The sequence below is a fragment of the Prinia subflava genome, chromosome 2 (genome assembly GCF_021018805.1).
Source record: "Prinia subflava isolate CZ2003 ecotype Zambia chromosome 2, Cam_Psub_1.2, whole genome shotgun sequence".
Lineage (NCBI taxonomy): Eukaryota > Metazoa > Chordata > Aves > Passeriformes > Cisticolidae > Prinia > Prinia subflava.
The window spans coordinates 92,029,209-92,041,269 of record NC_086248.1 but is presented as its reverse complement, the minus strand read 5'-3'; the positions used below and the strand labels follow the sequence as shown (position 1 = coordinate 92,041,269).

Genomic DNA, 12,061 nt, shown 5'->3' with positions numbered 1-12,061 from the left:
AATCTGAAAAGCCCATGCTGATCTAACAACATCTGTCACAAATTCTGTGTCACGGCTTCTTGCAATGATAATGAACTGCCAAGTGTCTTATCTAGATTGTTTCTACCATCTTCCAGGCTTTCTTATAACCTCATATAGTTAAGAGTCTCCAGCTACTATACCATGTTAAATCCCTTGATTTTAATTAAGATTTGAGTCAACCAAGACACTTCAGAGAGTAAGAAAGTATGCTGCTGAAATGCTTTTGTATTAATAGCCCTATTTCTTACTGTTCAATTACAGAAGACAACAAGCAGTTAAAGTGCAAAAAGTAATACAAGTTATCTTCTTGGTCCTTAAAGTTAGACTCTAGTAAGAGTCTAACCTGCCACAATTCACCTTATTCACCACACTTTCTAAAAAAAAAAAAGAAGAATTAAAGCACCATTGATTCTTTAAACAAATAAAAACTCACCAAGCATACCAATCACTGGAACAGGAACAAAAAACACCCTAAAGTCACTCTTTACAAAATGTACAAGTTTGACAATACAAAGGTTACCTCAAGAGCATGCCAGCAGTTCAGATTCTAGCTGAAATTCAGTTCCACAAAACAACAACAAGGAAAAGCAGGGGGGAAAAATGTCCAATGGACTGACACGGTTGCTTTGGAAAGTACTGAGAAGTTAAGGAATTTGCACATGACTAACCATATGAAGTTTTATTCAGAATGATACTGTGTTTGTTAGAAAAGGCAAAGAAGTTTCACTTTTTACACAGCTGAAGTGTTCTATTTTCAAAAAAACCAATTTCCCCCCACTTGCTCTTGCACTTCAAACAAGTTTACTCCCACCTATAAGTCAACTACAATATTCTCCAGTGCATTCATTTATGGTTTTGGCACACACTGCTACTGTATTTGCTGTCTTCATTTACAACCCATAAAGCAGTTTTAGTGGCTGATCATACAGCAGGATAAGCCTCTTTTGAATATATACCCAGAGCTTCTAAAAATTAATTAAAAACAGGGACCTGCTTCTGTAAGGAAGAGACTTCTAGATGTAAGGGTGATAAATCCTACCATGGAATTCATATGCATAGCCAGGTCATTCAGTTGGGAAAAGGGGAGAGCAATTGATTTCTTGAATGGGAAATTGTTTCTAAGAAGATGTGAATGTGGAACAGATAGCACCTTTAACTTAAAATTACAGAATTTGATACAAAGGTCCAAGAATTGAAACTACTTTCCCAAACAGAAAAAACAGCTCTTAAATAGCTCTTTAAATATTGAAATGCAACAAAGGTTTTTGTTTTTGTAAAACAGAGATGCTTTCAAGAAGTCTGCCCAACAAGACGGCAAATAAAGATCAAGGTAAAGCTCTGTGTCTGCAAATAGGTTCCTTCTTTAAAATTTAAGTCAGGTTACACTGAATGAGCCACAAGGTGAAAGTACCCAGAGAGGCTGCACAAGCAACTTGTTACTCCACGTAATTCGGTATTTTGCCAGGAAAATTAACAACCAGCAAAACCCAAGAGATTACAGAAATGGAAGGACACTACAGACCAAGCTTCTGAGAGAATCAAATCAGAAAGATCAGAAGGGACAATTGCTCCATGTTCCCAAAACATGACATGATTTACACTTTTCCACAAATGGAAGCACTTGCCCTTGAGGAAACACTACTTATAAAGTTGGTTCAACATAATACTGGACTTTCACATGTCATTTTGAAGATGCAATAAAGCCCTGGAGGGTGTGACCAGGTGGACTCAAGTAAGCATTTCACCTCTACCCTGCTAGGCATTAAAAGAATAATCTGAGCAGCTCTGCTCCCTGTTCTACCCCACAGCACCTGTAGTGCTCTGCACAAATTTTACCAGGGCACACAGAGAGCTGAAAAGCAGGTGACAAAGTTGTGTGCCACACAGGCTCAGTAAAAATTTCAGCTTAATACCCATTATCCAAGACTGCATTAACAACATTTTCAATTCATAGGGACCTAAATACTTTGTTTGAACAAAACCAATTGATTTGTACCTTGTAAATCTGAAGGGGCAGCAACTGTATTTACAATTTAAGTTCCCTTTACATCAAGCTAACTGCAAAACTCTAGTCTGACAGACATTACTGTCAGTCACAGTAGTTTATAATTACTGAGTGGTAATTATGAAGTATGCTATAAGTGGATCTGTGTGGCATATTATTAACAGATTAAAAATCTATTAACTTGTATTCTTCCCCATCATTTCCTCACCATATCCAAGTATAAAATTAATTTTAAGTAAGATGAAGTTGCTCCAGTTTGACATCACACTAGACTACAAAAGTCAACACAAATCAAGTTTATTTTCCAGAAACTGAAGAAACATTCATGTAATTTTCACATGGCAATATTAGTGCTAAGTGAAATATAAAAATACCCTTTATTGAAACCAAGGGTAGCTGTTAAATACAATTTAACAGAAGTACAGAAACTCATTTTGCAGTTAATTTAGCTTTTAAATGTGAAGGAGATACATAGAAGAGTAATTTAACAGGAAATGTGTGCCAGAGGAAACAGTCAATCCAACTTTTCGAAAGACAAGGAAAACCCACCTCTTCCTCTGAATTCCTGTGTAAATCTGTGCGGAAGTTACAAGTATTGGATTAACTCCTTGCATAAATACAGTATACAAATTGGCTAAACAAGTGTTTCTTACTTTTCAAAGTCATCTTGGATCAATAACATAAGCAAATACTTCATAATTATGTTGCAGTAGCAAGAACTCTGATTAAATTAGACAGGGAACACAGGTGAAATCCTGGTTGTGCTGCATTCAGTGCCTCAGCTCCCATTAACCTGAATGAGAACAGATCATCCTGAGCAAACACCAAACGTTTGTGAGATGTCTTTGCTTAATTTAAGTGAAGTGGGCATTTAGCCTCATAAATAAAAGGCTGAGATAATTTTTTCATCAATTTTAAGCATACTCTAACAGTTACACTCTTTCTACCAAAAACTCCAAACACAAAGTGTTCAATAATGAGGGAACCTGCACTTTAAGTCCTTTCTCATTTGGCGAAATTTCTTGGCTATTTTTAAACTCAATTTACATCATTTTGATGTATTTGGTTTATTTTGATCCTGCTTCCTACTCTTAAGGGAAAATGAACAAATATGTATTACCAAACCCTGTCCTTCCTGACTTTACTGTGGGACCAAGCCCATCTCTCTCAAGAGGGTGCTGATACGCACACCTTAATTTTTCTTCTCAAAACAACAGAATTTGTTTTGAGAATTGAATTGAATTCTGTTTTCCTACAGAATCCAACTATGCTGAAATGCACAGGTTTGTTTCCCATATATAATTCAAGACCTAAGCTCAGTTCTCCCCATTTGTTGCTTTTACATACATGGGGAACCACAGTTTTGCTGCTTAACAAGACTTCAATCTTACATGTACGTCATATTTCAAGCACAGAATTTATAATGAAAAATACAGTACACTTTTCAAAAGTTTTACACAATTACACTAAACTGGAACCATTTTTTAAAAAACACTTTTTCCCCCTACATCTCCCATATAATTTTACTTGGGATGATATTAATAAAATAAAAACTGTGGCTCTGTATTTTGAAGGACCAACCATCTACAGAAATAAACCTGTTAAATCACTTCTAAAAGCTCACTTGGTTATGCAGTGGTGGACTCTGCTAATCCTTTCATACAACTATAGCAGAAATGAAGCTGTATCCCCATTCATATTTAGACACATTGCTGTGGCTTTTTATTCCTGATCATTTTCAGACCAGCCTTCCTGCCCCATGCTATCCTATCCTTCTCTAAACTTGCTCAACCCACCTCCTCTTTCAGCTCTGAGAAAATAAATCTACTGTGCCACTTCCATTGTCTGTCACTCACAGCTTGCCAACCCTCCAAGTGTGTGATGGTCTCAGATACAAACTTCTAATCAGTCATTTGACACTTGGATAACATGGGGAAAGCTTTTCTCTTACTGTAGGGAGTAACTTTATCATATTTTGAATTCTTAGTGTTTTAAAAAATGATTTATTAGAACTAGAACTTCTTCCTTTTGCTGCATTGTTCTCGAATAGACGTGCACAAATATAATTTTTGCTGTTACTCTCACCTTGACCTCTCAACTCCCCAGCAAAATTTGTATTTCTCTTCTGAACTCTATCACATCAACAAAGCTGAGGAAACCAATCAATTTCACCAAAGCTTTGCTTGGTAAGATCAAGAGAAACAATGGCAAAAAGAAAAAACTTAAGCTGAGAATGAGACAGAAATCTTTTCCCAATAGCAAAAAGCAAAACAACAACACCATTTTTATTTTTTAATCTATAGCCTTTTTTTCACCATATCCACTGCAGCAGTACATGCTACTATTTTAGCAGGATATAGGTCTGCTGAATTCTGAGCAGACTACTGTTTGTTCCCATAGCCTCCATATCCTTAAAATACTGAGGCCTAGTAAGGATCCTGCATTTACATTTCACCAGCCTTTTCCAGCTTCATTTCCCACCCCCAAATCTAGTTATGCTTGCCTCAATTTTAAATTCCGAAGCAAAAAAATCTCTCATTTGATGAACTAGGTAATCTGCAATCAATTTCTGATGTACAGAAGAAAAGCCCCAAGCCTGTGAGCTTTCAGAAAGATCATGGGAAGTTCAAAATCCATGGTTGCAATGAAATGTTATGAAGAAATTAGAAGAGAATATGGTGAGAAACATTTCCAGAAAGTTTGACAGCCAACAGGAGTGCTGAGACTCCAAACACTGAGCTCCCTGCAGCCACTGGAGAGGAGCTGGCCTCTGCCCTCTCTCTCCATTTAAGCTTTTCCATCATCTCAGCAGTTCCATACCGTGCCTCCACCTGTAATGCACTCCTGGGCTCTTGCTTGTAGAAAATGCCAGGTTTTGCCTACACTTGGCTGCTGTCCTGGCAGTACCACAGACAAGAAGCTCAAAGAAAGCCACAGAGAGCAGCCTCAGAGCACAGCAGATTCTGAAGGAGCTCTGTGTGACAGCGTGGTAAACACCAACTCATCAGTGCTGCTGCTGAGCTACAACAGCCACAGCTGCACCAAACAAGAACTCGGACCAAAGGAGATCCATGTGCTTTAAGAACCACGTGCTAAGCTCCAAAGTACAGCAAGCACTACACCTCAACACAATTCATGGGTTTGGTTTTTTTATTTAATATTGACACTATACAAATTTATCTTTCCTCTACTGTTTGAAGCAGTTTATTGGTTTTGCTGAAATAAGAAAATTAGCCTGAGGAACAGTTGCAAATAAAACTGTCCATACTTGGCATGGAAAAGTTCAGTCCAAACAGTTCAGCAGTGCTGTAACTAGCTGAATAAAGTCTTGTGAAGAAAAACTAAAGGCAACCTTAATTGTGATGAGCTCTGCTTCCAAGTCAGAAACATACTATGAAATAGGCATCTTGTAGACAACATTATTCACTGGCCACAAATTCATCAAAACTTGAAACTAGTTCAGTAATTCTCTGAAGGAATCAATGATTCAGACTCTAAAAAGAAGTTACCATCTAGTTTCTAACAGAGCATTTTGCCAAGGGAGTCTTGTTAAACAGGTGTTATTTACCAGCTATTCATCGAATTGGGCTGCAGCTCCAACCCTCCAAATCCACGTGCTGCTAAAAGCCATAATTTTAACTTGCTAGATTAAAACAGGAGTCAGGACAAGGGTATAGAAGCTAAATTTTACAGCCTTCTCAATGGAAGTGTCTTTTTTTCATCAGAACACAACATATACCTGCTCTGTGCTTAAAAAGAATATTAATCTGTCCAGAACTGTTGGTATGACACCTTTTCAAAAGCACTGAATGATTTTAAGACAGACAGATGTCTCAAAAAATCCCAAATCTATAGACTGAAGCAATCAGATAGCCTGCAGCAATAACTAATTCCGTTTGTATTTGCTACAGCAACCAACATTAAATTCAGCACCTGCAAAACTACTATCTGACTAAACCAGAAAGCAGCAAATATGGAAAAAGAAATCTGATACTAAGCTGGCACACGGAAGATGTGAAAGATTGAAATAGAAAAGTTCATGTGAAGACTGTCAATAGGCTCTATTTTTAGGAGTTGCTTTTGATGGAAGTATATTCCAGGACCAAAAATTCAAGTCTAGGGATAAAAAAGGTCAATTTGTTACGAATTAAAGACTAAAATGTTCCGCTCCATAAACGAGGAACAGTTACTTAATATAGAAAAAAATTCAAACAGCTCGTTTTTCATGGAACTACTACAGCTTTTTCATCTGTTCTAGGTTGTTTCTCAAGACTGCAACTTCACTAAAAAGGAAGTTTTGACTACTTCATAGTGTGCCCTGCTGAGATTATAGTAACAGGTAAACATAAATTCCTCACAGAACATCCCCATTCTTCAACTGAATTAAAGATCCTTGCTTTTAAGGAAAAACTCATCCAAGATGATCATAGTTGCAAGGGATGTTGAATACAAAAGGTGGAGGATGGGGGACTACAGAAGAGGAAATAACAATGAATCATGAGGAATACAAAAAAAACCAAGTGCAAATCTGAGAGAGAAAACTCTCACTTATAAATATTTATTAAGGCTTTAGTAAAAGTAAACCATTCTAAAACTTTGAAGCACATTTTCCCTTGGGGAGCAAAGGCAACTTAATACGACAAGAAAACTCCTCTCAGCTGTTTTTAATTCCACTTATTTATGTCACTCTAAAGCACACACTGTGACTCAAAACCAGTCAAAGATTGAGGCTTGAACTGATCCTCAGATTTAATAACACCAAAATTTTACCTATTGGCAAGGTTACCAGGCCTCCCTGCAACATTTCCACAAAAGCTTCGTTTGAACACGGTAACTGGTTTTCAGCCAAACCCAAGCTCTCTCTCAAGGGTTCAAGTCAAGAAAATAACCAGAGTTAACACCTATTTTACACCCCGTATTTGAATGCTGACACTACACACTGGGAGGTCTTCTTAAAAATGTCCTCTCATTCCAGTACACTTCACCTCTGTAGCTCTCAGCCCCACAGAGATCCCTCTACCTATTGCTAGTCCAGAGCTGAAAGGTTTCTGGACCACTTTCCTATTCTTCTCTTGTGAAGGCAGGGGGCATCAGGAAATGTTTATTCTTTCCAGCTGCAGCTGACATGTTTGGTACACAGAAAAAAAAATCTATTTGTTTTACAACCTGACAGGCCACATTAACTGTACTAAATAAAAGCAACAAGTTGTGTTTTCTATTCACCACATTTCACCTGTATCTCTACATGCTGCTTCAACCAAAAGTGACAGAGACAAGCATGCATACATCTACTGGAGAGTCAGATCAGGTTCCAAGGTCAAGTTGCATCTCTTTTTCAAAAATGAAGGTAACTGCCAAGTTCTATTGCAATCTCTTAAAACAATTTCCTATTGGGACAAAATTATCACTTCTTAAGACAACAAAAATAATACTCCCTTTGCCAGATTTCTTTAAAAGCAACACTCAGAATTGTCCATGAAATGACAAAATTCTGCTGTGTTCCAGCACATTATTTTGGTTGAAGATTCTTCAAAATTCTTTTATTATGCAAACTTCAGGTAACAAAATGAAAAGAAGATTGGGAGGTGATTAAACAATCTTTTTTCTTTTAAATGCAATCACCGTGTCTTCAGTATTTCTTATTCAATTGTTAAATTATACAGGAAGATGGACACTGTCCTGAGCAACAATGCTTTGGGAAATCTCCTAAGTTAACTGAAGAACAGATTAGTAAATTATTTTGAGCATCCTGCCATCAGTCAGGTTTTGCTGAGCTTTCATTTAAACAGGATAGGTATCATCACACACAAAGATAAGGTGAGTGTTAATCACACCACACAATCTTTCCACCCCTCCTCTCAATTTCACTCCCCAACAACACCTCTGAAGGGAGGAGCTCCTGCTCTGGGGCACTATTTGGGACTGTCACCCACTAGCAAGAGATGTGATGTATCACTGCTAGGAGAAGAAACACACAGCCAAAGCACAGAATTTTGGTAATTCAGAGCAGCAGCACAATTAACTGCAGAAATACGTATTTTTAAGATTATCTGTCTAAAGGCTTTGAAACAATGCAACTCTGGAAGTGTGCCTCACCATCTGAGCTGGCCATTTCAGTGGCAAACAAAACAGCCCCTAGAGAAAAGGAAAAATCCCACAACACTCTCTACCCAAGAAGGTACTTTCCAAAGAGATGGGTAATTTCTGTTTTTCTTCTGGAACATCTCTCCCTCTAGTAAAATATATGCAAGTGTTGTAGGCCAGTCTGACAAACCTACTGGGGAGTTTTAAAATACTGTTTATACTTATTTTAGAATATTTTCTCTTAAAAGCGATGAAACAGGACAATACCTATAAACAAGATGAAATATCTTACAGCAGCATAATACTAAACTACCTTTTCATCTAAAAATATTCCGTTTTCTCCCAATACAGGTTTGAAATACTCAGGTTTAACATAAAGCAAAAAACTTATTCTAATTACACAAGTGTATGCTGAGCACCCACAGGCATCATTACAATGACTGCACTTTCCTTTTCCAGGCCAGCCCTGGGAATTCTGGCTCACGATTCTGCAGATGATACTACACTGGAGCATCAAAACTATTGCTGAATTCCATATCCACTTTAAAGAATAAAGCAAAGCTATATCTTCCCAAGACATATGTGATTAGAACAAACAGTTTTCTAAAATGGTCCATTTGCAGAGAGAGCAAATTCTTTCTAGAACCTTTTTTGGTTTCAGGGGCAAGGAAGGTCTGAGAGGGAAAGGGAGAGAGGGAGCATTAAAAGCTGAAAAGAAAACATCCCATGTCCACAGCTAAGTTCAGGACAAATCTAACATCACAAACCTAAGGGAGAAAAACAAGCAAAAGGAGTGCTGCTTGACTTTCTGCAAGCTGGCTGCTTGGGATGCTATAGCTCATAAAAGTCTATTTTGCCTCAAGCAGTCTCCGAGGCAAGACTTCACATCTGAATCATAAGCATAAAGACTGAAGGGATTTTCCTTTAAGAACTTAAGGCAATTCAAACTACAATAAAATCCTGCATAACTGAAGAAATTCCTCTGCTGGTTTATGGCTTCAAATTTCCAAACATCTGAGCTGCTGATGCCACACAAAATTTCTCTGTGTTACAAGAAAAAAAGCTGTAAAACCACACTCACAAAACTACGAGACTTAATAATGCAGAGTTAAAAATTTAATATTAAAGTCCCAGCTCAGCAAAGAATGTAAACTTGGCCATTTTGCTGATTTAAGCTGGAATTGCTCCCTGCGTAGCACACGTATGTTTAACTGTTTGCTGAACCAGGACTCAAACTTTCTGAAGCCTGCCACCTATGTGCAGTATTTACCAAGGGCCTTTACAAAGTCTCAAGTGTGGTTTCTGAAATTCAGCTCTGAGGAAAATGTATTGTCTAAACAGCATGGGAACAGCAGAAACAGAATCTTGATCTCAGTCAAATTACCCAGGTTATAAACCCCTCAAATCAAAGCAGTGGACCAAGACAGGACACAACTTCATAGAGAAAGGAAAGCCCAAAACAAGCAGGGAGGACACCCTGCTGTTGTTAAAACTAACACCCAAAACCACTGCAACAAACATGTTAAACCCAAACAAACAACTCTGCCCTTGCTACTCCCCTGCCTAAGCTTATTTCTAGCCAATAACATTTCTGCAAAGAGCCAGATTTATGATTCATGTACATCTGCCACTCAGAGAGCAGGAAAAAGTGGCTGTTTTGGAATATGAGAGACACGATTGTAAATGCTATAAAATCAAACTGGAAAAAAACCCACCTCAGTACCTAGGAATATTTTTAAGTTTTATATCTCGTTCAGATTTTGGCTATTTGCTGCAAATCAGATTTTTTTCCCACCATCATATGATGCAGCTTCAAAAGCCTTAAGACTTTAAAGGCAGTGGGAGCAAAATTAACATGCTAGGTCACGTTAAGGTAATTGCTCTCCCTTATTTTTCAAGTCCTTGACAAATGCTTTAATAACAAGTCTTGCATTCTCTCCCCAAAACGTACTTTTTGTAATTTTAAAAACATACAGAAACGTATTCTGGTGTTCACAGAAGGCTGCAATGAACTTTACTTCAGGCAACATTTTTGTAACCTGATGAACTGAGCCTTCTCAGATTTTAGCTGCAGCACAGTGGATAAAACTTTCACTGTCTATTTCCGTTTCAGCAATGCCAGCATCCAGAGTTTTCATTCACTTGAGCGTGTTTCCACACAGCACTGTGCAGGAGGAAGTCTCCGAGGCAGCTCCCGGAGAGCAGCAAAACCTCGTTCCAGCACTGTCCCAGAGAGGAGCGACAGCCCGGGGCAGCCGAACCCGAACTCTCCCGGTAATTCAGGATGTTTATGCCACGGGCACGGCTCCTCTCCGCAAAATCCCCCGTGGGAGGAGCCACCGCTCGCTCCCAGGTTTTAGCGCTCAGCTGCCTGCACTCCTGAGCTCAACCTATCGTCTACGTTTTCCTCAGTAAGACCTTAAAAAACACGCGAACCAGCCAGGGAAGCGGGGTGGCGAGTTAGTGGAGTCAGCGCCCGGGACAGCGAGCGAGAGCCGAGCCGTGCGGCGCTGTTTGTGCGAGCAGAGGAGGAATTCCCGCCGCGGGGTCCCCACCTGGAAAGCACCGGGGCAGGGGAGGACACGGCTAAAGGGCAGAGGGCGCGGGGCAGGGGCCAAGCCAGGGCAGGCGCTGTGGGCAGCGGCACCTGCAGCCCGAGGGGAGGGCGGGAGGGCAGGCTCGTACCTTTGAGCTGGGGCAGCGGCGACAGCTCCACCGGGCTGCCCTGGCTGCGGAACTGCGAGGAGCCCTGCGAGCGCTTCTGCCTCTGCGCCTTGCGCACCGATTTCCGTGTGAAGCCATCCACCTTCTCCGCGGCAGAGATGGCCGCCGACATGGCTGGGCGGCGGGGCGGCTCTCCACGAGCATATATTGTACCGGAGGGAGAAGCGGGCGGGCAAAAAACAAAGGGGCTTAAAAAAAAAAAAAAAAAAAAAAAAAAAAAAGAAAAATACCAAGGGAAAAAAACACCACCAAAAACGAAGTCCTGGCTGCCCTCACACACCACACGGACGGGAGGAGCGGAGCGGGCTCTGCCGGGCGCTGGGGAGGCTCCCGGGTCGCTCCTCAGTTCCTGCTTCCCTCGCCGTTTCCTCCCCGCGCGGAGCCGCCGGGGGAGCGGAAGGGGGGAGGAGGAGGAGGAAAGGGAAAACAAACAAACAAACCCAAAGACAACTTTGCCCGGCGGGGCGGGGGCGGGCGAGCGCCAAACTTTCCCTCCCGGGCTCCCGCTGTCCTCAGGGCAGGCGCAGCGCGACCCGCCGCGGGACGGGCTCAGAGGCGCCGCTGCCCCGCTCCCGCCTCGTTCGCTCCGCGTCCCCTTCAGTCGAGCTCGCTGTCATCGGCCGGACTCGCCCCTGGGCTTCAGCCGCTCGTTTCCACACGCCCTCGTCCGCCTTCAGCCGCCGCCGGGCGCTCCCCGCGCCTCCGCCGTCATCCCGCCTGGTCGCGCTCCGCCGGGGGCCGCCGCGCGCGGAGCCACCAGAGCCGCGGAGCCGCCGGGCAGCGGCCGCGCAACTTGGCGGAGCGAGCGGAGTTGAGGGAGGGAGGGGGAGGGGCGGGGCGGGGGCGGGGACAGCCGCCGCTGTTGGCGGTGCCAGGTGATTGACGGCCCCCAGCAGCCAATGGAAGGAGAGGAGCCCGGAACGCCCCCCGCCCCGCCCGCGGCGGCCTGGAGAGGACGCGGGAGTTGGGCCGCGCGCCGGGGAGCGGATGATTGACAGTCGGCTCCTCCAACCGGGAGCCGGGGAGGCGGGGCGGGCGGGGTGTCCCGGCGGGGGGAAGGGAAAGGGGAAAGGGAAGGGGAAGGGGCGGGATGGCGGGCGGGGCGCGCTCCGGCCAATCCCGCGGCGGGGAGGGAAGGGGCGCCGCGGGCACGGCGGGTGCTGCCCACGGGGACACCGCGGAGAGGATGTTTGAGCGGGAGCCGGGAGCGCCGGGAGCGGCGGCAGC

The 12,061-nt window shown here is 42.5% G+C and overlaps 1 protein-coding gene across 1 annotated transcript in view; it reads right to left on the bottom strand.

Moving 5' to 3' along the window:
* Positions 1-10,958, bottom strand: part of PPP2R5A (protein phosphatase 2 regulatory subunit B'alpha) — a 42,178-nt gene extending 31,220 nt beyond the window's left edge. Inside the window, exon 1 of the mRNA XM_063391018.1 lies at positions 10,796-10,958. Coding sequence (XP_063247088.1) covers positions 10,796-10,946 — 151 coding nt within the window. The 5' untranslated portion in view covers positions 10,947-10,958. The remainder of the gene's footprint in view (positions 1-10,795) is intronic.
* Between the last annotated feature and the right edge of the window lie 1,103 nt (positions 10,959-12,061).